Source organism: Wyeomyia smithii, chromosome 2, assembly GCF_029784165.1.
Source record: "Wyeomyia smithii strain HCP4-BCI-WySm-NY-G18 chromosome 2, ASM2978416v1, whole genome shotgun sequence".
Lineage (NCBI taxonomy): Eukaryota > Metazoa > Arthropoda > Insecta > Diptera > Culicidae > Wyeomyia > Wyeomyia smithii.
In genome coordinates this window covers 167,862,061-167,870,679 of record NC_073695.1, presented here as the reverse complement: position 1 = coordinate 167,870,679, position 8,619 = coordinate 167,862,061, and the positions used below count along the sequence as shown (strand labels likewise).

General features: G+C 37.8%; 1 protein-coding gene across 1 annotated transcript; it reads left to right on the top strand.

Annotated features, from left to right (window-relative positions):
• Positions 1-4,218: 4,218 nt before the first annotated feature.
• Positions 4,219-5,382, top strand: LOC129724424 (39S ribosomal protein L2, mitochondrial). The gene is made up of 2 exons (XM_055679320.1): positions 4,219-4,808; positions 4,863-5,382. Exons 1-2 carry the CDS (start codon positions 4,337-4,339, stop codon positions 5,279-5,281), a joined length of 891 nt encoding a protein of 296 aa, XP_055535295.1. The 5' UTR covers positions 4,219-4,336; the 3' UTR covers positions 5,282-5,382.
• The last annotated feature ends 3,237 nt before the right edge of the window (positions 5,383-8,619 follow it).

Genomic DNA, 8,619 nt, shown 5'->3' with positions numbered 1-8,619 from the left:
CAGTGACTTCTAATTGTACGGAGAAAATGCCTAAAAAAATGCTATTAAGATACATAATAACACCCCTTTTTCTGGGTAAAAATGAAAAAAATAATATTTTTTTATTGTTCTGGACAATTATATTTGATGTAAAATTGATGTATTTACAATGAAAAACATAGTTAAATTTTATGGTATAACTATGTACAATTACAGCAACATTTAAGGAACCATTCAAATATTACATAACGCGGAATTTGGCAATTTTCAATACCCACCCACCCCCATGTAACGCAATTTTACATGTTTGCCACATGCAATATAACGCTCCGCCGAATACCCCCCCACCCCCTAGAGCGTTATGTATTATTTGAATGATCCCTAAGGTTTTTTTGATGTTATTTTATTTTCGGGTTTGTTTATAAGGGCATCCTTAACGGTGCGCTTCTATACCCCGTTTGGCAGCGCTCTATCATCACTTCATACTGTACCGGTCGCTGCTAAACGCGCTAGAGAAATAGTAGCCGAGCATCCGGGAAGCATCGCGCTCTCAAATTTAGCAGCCCGATAACAGCGCTGCTAAAGGTATTTTGCTGGATGAAACGTCAAACTGAGACGATAGCAACGACCGGTGTGAAAACGGGTGAGTGAGCAAAATAGCCGCGCTGTACACAGCCGCCATAACAACTCAAATGGTACCGCACTGTTAAGGATGCCCTAATATAGAGTCGCGCAAAGATGAAACCAAAGGAACCAAATCAGTGTCAAACGAGGGTACCAATCGAGCAATGTAAATAAACGAGGTGATAATGTTAGGAGTGGATGTTGTAATAAGGCGTGACAGAGAAAATGTTTTTCCGAAGTTTTAACTACACATTTTAATCCAACATTAAACCTGTAAAGCTTTTAAATCATTAAAAAACTGCATACGGAATTATTAATAGCGAATTTCTTTATTCCACGGTGGGCTAACCTCGTTTTGACCTGGAAGTAACCTAACTGCTGTCAAAATCCTTCTCTATTCCCTCGATTTTGACCTGGCGTGCTGCCCGAAGAGCACTGTAAAATTTTTCAGCTTCAACCCACCACCGCACGTGCTTAGTTCGTAAACGATTATCTGGCATCTCTTTCTTACTTGCGTCGAAACAGCTCTGTCATGTATCCAGATTTGTCTGGATATCCGGAGTTTTAAATATATATCCAGAGAGATAGATTTGATTTCTAATTATCCAGATTTTTCATAAATGATCCAGATTTTGTCCAGATTTTATTTTCTCTGTTTCGCGAAAAGGTCATCACTCCAAATTTGGCGCAAAATTTAGCAATTTTGTCACTTCGAATGTTGGGTACCCCAAGAATTTTATCCGAATAAATAACCTTTTGCCCCACAAAATGACTGTCAGATTTTTTACAGATTTTATTTTTGCTTGTTCCAGATTTTTAAAAAACAGACCTGGCAACGCTGGTCGTAAATCGCGATGTCATTATTGTCCTGCCCCAGTAGAATAAAGAAATTTGCTATAGACTATCTGTAGAGTAACATGTCAAAAGTAATTTCTTTATTCCACCAGCTCACCTCGTTTTGACCTGGAAGCGCACTAACTGCTGTCAAAACCCTTCTTTATTCGCTCGATTTTGACCCAGCTTTGACCTGGTTTGCTGCCCGAAGCGCACTGTAAAATTTGTCAGCTTCAACCCACTACCGCACGTGCTTAGTTCGTGAACAATTATCTGGCATCTCTTTCTTGCTTGCGTCGTAAATCGCGATGCTTTTTTTATTGGCGTTGACGGTGTTGCTGATATTTGTTTGGTTTCTGCGTGCGAAAAAAAAGAAGGAAATATTTTTGCTTTTGTCATCACGCACATTTTGACAATTACATACGAGAGTTCACGCAGGTGCGAACAGCCTTCGAAATCTCTTTCAACGCGAATAAACCGAATTGCTCGACAGATTTGCCCGGACGCAGTGGGATAAAGAAATTCGCTATTAGTCGTGTATCCGTAGAGCAAGCCCACCAGTGGCTAAATTGAAGTTTCTAAAGCAAGTTTGGCAACTCCCACCATAACGCGGCAACCGCACCGGGCGTTGCTATGTTGGTTTGGGAAATAGCAATCCCCCCCTCGGGTAGTAGCGAGTTATTAAATTTGGCAACGCGATAGCAACGTGCCGCATCGTTGCTATTTGATGAATAACGTCAAACTGTTGTTTGTTTTGTTGTGCTCGATAGTAAATGTTCGTAACAATATTATGCAAATAATGAGTGTTTCGAACATAATTGGTCGACCCCGGAAGACGAAACGCTTTGCCTTGATTGAACACGTCGTAGGACGCAAGTATCGGCGGGTACCAGTCTATTTTAATTTCGATTGAGCTGAAATTTTACACAGGGTGTTTTTTCGGGCGGGTAAACATTCATAGTTTTTTTTTTTTTGAAATTCGAGATGACCATTTTGGTTGGCACTCTAATTTACACGAAGCATAAAGCTCAAGTCCTCATAAGATTGGTCAACCATGTCATTATTTCAATAAACCTGGAAGGTTTGAGCGAATTGCTCGGGAGTATAACCGACTGCTGCTGACTCTTCTGAAGGCATGTTAGTCTCAGTTTCCCGTTGCGTCCGGTTGTTGAATAAAAAACCATTTTTCGCATCTACAGCTGTTTTAATCTTCGAAAACAACGTAAGACGAATTCGAAAGCGGCGTTGGAAATGGTCATCGGTATAGACCGGAGTTTCCGAAAAAAAAACATTGTTAAAACGCTGGATGGCAAACTTTCTCAGCATAGCGGTCAATATTTTACCGTTTTCCAAGCTGAGAGGCACCACGAATCTTTCCAAAAATCCTTTTGCATACTCGCGTATAAAAAGATTTGTTTCGCGAAATCATTTTCTTCGTCACTAGAATCAACCAAATACTCGAAAACAATTTCCGCGTTCTACATTTAAATTTTGTTTGGCAGCAAATTAGTAAATATTAATAGCAAATTGTAGGAATCGAGACAGCACAAAGTACAAAATACAATTAATGACAGCTCGCCTATTTTGAGTATAATAGTTGTTGAAGGCAACGTTGCGAAACATTCCACGGTCTAACGCAATTACTTTAATTAAACATACAAGGATAAAAAAATCCATGCACGCACAAACGCAGAATCCTGCAACAGAATTGTGTTATCGATAATTTGGGAGAACGCAAACTAGGTTAAAACAGAGTTGCTTGAAATAAAGGGGATATTTTATGAAGCAGAAAGAACGCAGATTATTCCGGAAACAATTGACGGACAGATAAATTGGTTATTACTAGATGCGCAGAATTTTTGGGAAATACGACACACACAAACATTTTGCTAATGCTAGCTAGTGACGGTCTTTAGAAATTAGCAACTGCCGGCGTTAAAAAGAAATCAATGAATTGGTAATCCCCAATAGCAACGACCGGTGCCAACATCGGTTGCTATCCAAAATAGCAACGGCCAGCGTTGTGAAAATAGCAAATCAAATGGCAACTCACCGGTGCGCTTACTCTTATAAAATCGATTTGTCTTCAACCAAAAAATCAGCTGATATTCATTTCGAAAAAAATTCATTTATGAATCGTAGTTCATTAGTATTACCTTTTTTAGCAAACTTTGTTTTAGTGGAAAAACAGTGTTGATTATTTGCAACCAAAAATAAAACTTGTATTAGTGAAATCGACCACTAATTCAAGCGCAGATAGGAAGATCTATGCGAGGGAAATATTCCAATCACTATCCTAGGACAGGACAGGACCCAAGTATAAATGACAGAAATTATTAACTTCTGATAAATGACAAAAATCAAATATAAAACAATATAAGATGAGAAATTTCCAAAAATGTTCTGAATTTCATACAAAACGCGAAAATTTTCACGTGATTTCTCGCTGAACATGTGAAAAGGGCCCAAGTGTCATATGTAAACAAGCCACAATTTCACGTTTTTTCAATGAATACAAGCTTAATCTACTCGTACAAATAAGATTGTTTGATTATGAGTAAATTCTTTTATCAATAAACTTATTGGTAAGAGCAGATTTCGCTTGTATTGATAAAAAAAACGAGAAAATTTGGCTTGTTTACATATGGCACATGGGCCCTTTTCACATGTTTGGCGAGATTTGTTTGTGTGCGAGGATAGATAAAAATGTAGCATACCTTCTAGAACTGTCATTTATACTTCGACTATCGATAACGCTGAAAGCTTAGCGATTCTATCGATAACCTGCAACTATCGATAATTATCGATAGGTTTCCCATCCCTAATTTTATCGTAAATATATTTTTATAAAATAAAAAAAACGTTTTGTTATTCGTTGTTCCAGTTACACAAATTTATCATGGCGCTGTTCAGATTATTCCAAACTTTTACTTTGAGCCGCGTTACAAGTGACGTACGACTGGTACAAAGCTGTGGTATTTCTTTGGAAAATCTAGCCAAGGTGATGAACAAACCAAAACCTGGAACGGGAAAAGCTTACCGCCGTATTGTTCATTATCTGGATCAGTACACCGTAGAGCCATTAAAAGTTACAAATCTTGCCGGAAGAGATCCTGACAGTGGCCGATTGATAGCCAAAGGAATCGGCGGTGGAATAAAGCATAAGTTTCATTGGATTAAATGGGTTCGTGATGGACCTTTGGAAGGTCCACCTCAAATAGAAAAAGTAATTGATGTAATTAATGATGGTTGCCGTACAGCTAAAGTAGCTCTGGTGGCAGTTGGTAATGAACTGAAATATATTTTAGCTACGGAAAATATGAAAGCCGGAGACCTAATAAAATCTTCTCGGTTGATTCCTAGAATCCCAGGTAATTTTGTTTATTGAAATTAAATCATTGAATACATTTATTATCTTTAAATAGTTCGTGCAAACGAGGGCGATGCTTATCCGCTTGGCGCTCTGCAGGTTGGCACGCTAGTACATTGCTTAGAGAAATACCCGGGTCAACCATGCCATCTAATCCATTCAGCAGGAACTTACGGAACAATTCTTCGAAAGTTTGGCGATCTGGTAGTAGTGCAACTTCCTTCAAAACAGGAATTTGCATTTAAACGAACTTGTATGGCTACAGTTGGAAGGGTTTCTAACATACACCACAACAAAACACCGATTGGTTCTGCTCAAAAAAATCGAGAGCTAGGTAATCGACCTAGATCAGGTTTATGGCAAAGAAAGGACGGCCGACATGGTAGAAAAATTCGAAGGCTTCCTCCCATGCGAGTTATATCAACTCCCCCAAAGCCGCAACCCGAAGCAGTACATTTCACAGTGAATGCCTAGGTTCAAGCTCTCGTATTGAAAAAAATATACAACTTTAAGTGCAGTTAAACATATTTTTTAATTGTGTCTAGTGAGATCCTAAAGTAAATTTATGGATGACACTCAAATGAACAAATGATTTTATTTCCTTTTGCTCGTTCTTAGTTGATGACGCTTGTCACTAATGTATAGTTTTTAGGCTTGTAGAAGCGTTGACGTGAATGCCAACGTGATATGTATATTCTTGTGAACGTAGTATACTCGGTGTATTTAGCGACCTTAGATTCGAAGGTTTTGGCAAATATCATTCAATGTTACTGGGAAAACCTATTTGTACAATTGTGAATGTTGTGGCAAAATTTAGCAATCCTCCCAGACTCTTTGATCGGATTAGCAAAATAAGAGCAAATAGAAGTCAAACTTCCATTCTCTCCACCTCGACACAATATCATATATTGTTTCCTTATTTTTTGGAACTTATTTTGAAGACAAAGTTGTAAGATCAGTTCAGTTAAAATAAATCGCTCGAAAAGGTAATATCGTTTTGCCTTTCTCCTAGAAAGGTATAGCAATCACTGGAAAAACCAAAGGTATAAAAGTGCTCCAAAGGGTCGAATCTCGTATATCAATCGACTTAGTTTGATGAGCTGAGCATGTGTGTATGTGTGTGTGTGTGCGTATGTGTGTGTGTGTAACGCTCTCCCAATCTCACTCGATTTTCTCAGAGATGGCTGGACCGATCTTCATGAAATTAATTGCAAATGAGAGGTCTAGTTGCCCCTTAAGACCCTATTGAATTCATTGCAATCGGATTTTTAGTTTAGAGGTTATGTTTAAAAATGTGAAAATCACGAAACATCATTATCTCAGAAACTACTCAACCGATTTTAACAAAATTAGTTTTAAATGAACAAGCTACTTAAAAAACTCTTAAGTTTTGAATTTCATGAAGATTGAACGTGTGGTTCAGAAGTTATTCAAAGAAACGTGTTCTGGAGAGTGTTTAATCTCACTCATGTTTCTCAGAGATGGCTGAACCGATTTCCACAAAATCAGTGTCATTTGAAAGGTCTAATTACCCCATAAGACCCTATTGATTTATTTTGCAATTGGACTATTACATTGCCTGTCATGTTTAAAAATGTGAAATCCAGCTTTGAAAAGAAACATATTCCGAAGACTACTTAAACTGTATGTGCAGATTTTTATTTTCACTCACTTTTCTCAGAGATGGCTGAACCGATTTCCTCGAAATTAGTGTCAAATGAAAGGTCTAGCTGCCTCATAACACCCTATTGAATTTCAATGTAATCAGTCTGTTACTTTGTCTGTAATGTATCAAAATATGAAAATCACGAAACTTCATCATCTCAGAAAGTACACAACCGATTTGAACAATATTGGTATTAAATGAACGGGCTAGTTAAAGGTTAATTGATGAATTTCATAGTGATTAAAGTGATTAAACACGTGGTTCAAAAATTGTGAAAAGAAACATGTTCCGGTGACTTTTCAAATTCACTCGTTTTCCCAAAAATGGCTGGACTAAATTCAACAATCTTAGTGTCAAATGAAAAGTTTGGCTTTCCTATAGGTTCCCATTTTATTTGACTATAATCGTATTTTTATTCCAACCGTTATGTATTAAATTATAAAAACAACGAAAGTCTATTATCTCAAAGATCACACGATTTATTTGAACATATCTAGTGTCATTTGAACGGGTGATCTCTCAAACTCACAAGTAAGAAATTCCATAGCAATTTGGTATGTGGTTCAAAAGTTATGAAAAGAAACGAAATTCAAAGACTATTTAAAACTGTAACTGCTTTGATCAAAACATATGGCCTCAACAAAATTTAAATTTGGTATTGTGCTATTCGTACGTTCCCGGTATTGCTCATGATTGAAGTGTACGAAATTCAAAGTCATTTTTTTTATTTCGCTAATAGCACGAATATTTTACTCCTAATTAAGAATTTTTTTAACTTTTTGCCTTTCTCCTAGAAAGGTATAGCAATCACTTGCAAAACCGAAGATATGACAGTGCTCCAAAGGGCCGAATGGCATATATCACTCGACTCAGTTCGACGAGCTGAGCATTTTCTGTATGTATGTGTGTGTGTGTATGTGCAGATTTTTATTTTCACTCACTTTTCCCAGAGATGGCTGGACCGATTTTAATGATATTATATGCAAATGAAAGTTCTAGTTGCCCCATAAGACCCTATTAAATTTCATTGTAATTGGATTTTTATTTTAGAGGTTATGTTTAAAAATGTAAAAGTCACGAAACATCAATATCTCAGAAACCACACAACCAATTTCAATAAAATTGGTATCAAATGAACGGGCTATCTTAAAAACCCTCAACTTTTGAATTTTATATAGATTGAATATGTGGTTCAAAAGTTATGAAAAGAAACGTCTTCTGAAGACTGTTTAATTTCACTCATGTTTCTCAGAGATGGCTGAACCAATTTCCACAAAATCAGTGTTGCCATTGGTGCAGAATTTTGTTTTCAATAACTCTAATAGCACAAAACGACATCTTTAGCCCATAGAAACATTTGTCTAAAGTATAAGCCAGATAAGAAATAATTGATTGAAATGCTTGCGCTATGTTGCGTGGAATTACACAGGTTTTTCAGTTGATCCACAAAGGATATTGCAGCGGCAAAAGTACCAAGCAAATCCGCCTGCATCAACTAGCTTGGAGTATTGGAACCGAGCTGTGATAATTCCTTACCTTGATTCTCTTGTAAACTCACTGGAAACACGGTCAAGATAGTGCACCTGTCTACGCGTTATCCTTGCTGCATCCCGCTAACGTAATACGCATGTCGTTGGAAGAGTTCAAGCGCAAAACCGAAAACCGGCGGAAGTTTTGTATTAATATTGCAGCAGTATGAGAGCAGACTGTAAGAACTTGGAAGAGTTGGATTATATAGACCTGTTAGCTAAAGCCCGTTCATTCTTCCCTGCGACTGAGAAAGCAGTTAAAACTGCACTGGCTCTACCATGTAAACATGCACGATTGAATGCTCGTTCAGCACATTACGTCGGGTAAAAACCTGGCTGAGGTCAACAATATTTGAACAGCGGTTGAGTCTGCTTGCTGAGTGTTCATCGGCAGATGGTCAACAACAAACGTGAAAAGACACATGAACCACTTCCGGAACGTTTGACGTTTGATGCCCGAAGATTTTATTGAGAATCTTGACTGTGTCTTCAATCTTCACGTCCTTGGGAAGCTTCGACAGGATGTAGTTGAGATAGCGGCTGTGCGAATGGGTATCCAGCTTCCGGAGAAGTAAACGTACCTTCGCCGCATCATTCAGCTGGCCTGCATCGTTCTC

What these genes read in the sequence shown, in the direction of transcription:
- LOC129724424 (XM_055679320.1), top strand. Translation starts at nt 4,337, where the DNA reads ATGGCGCTGTTCAGATTATTCCAAACTTTTACTTTGAGCCGCGTTACA. An exon ending in GTTGATTCCTAGAATCCCAG is followed by an intron (nt 4,809 to 4,862) that starts GTAATTTTGTTT and finishes ATCTTTAAATAG; the next exon opens with TTCGTGCAAACGAGGGCGAT.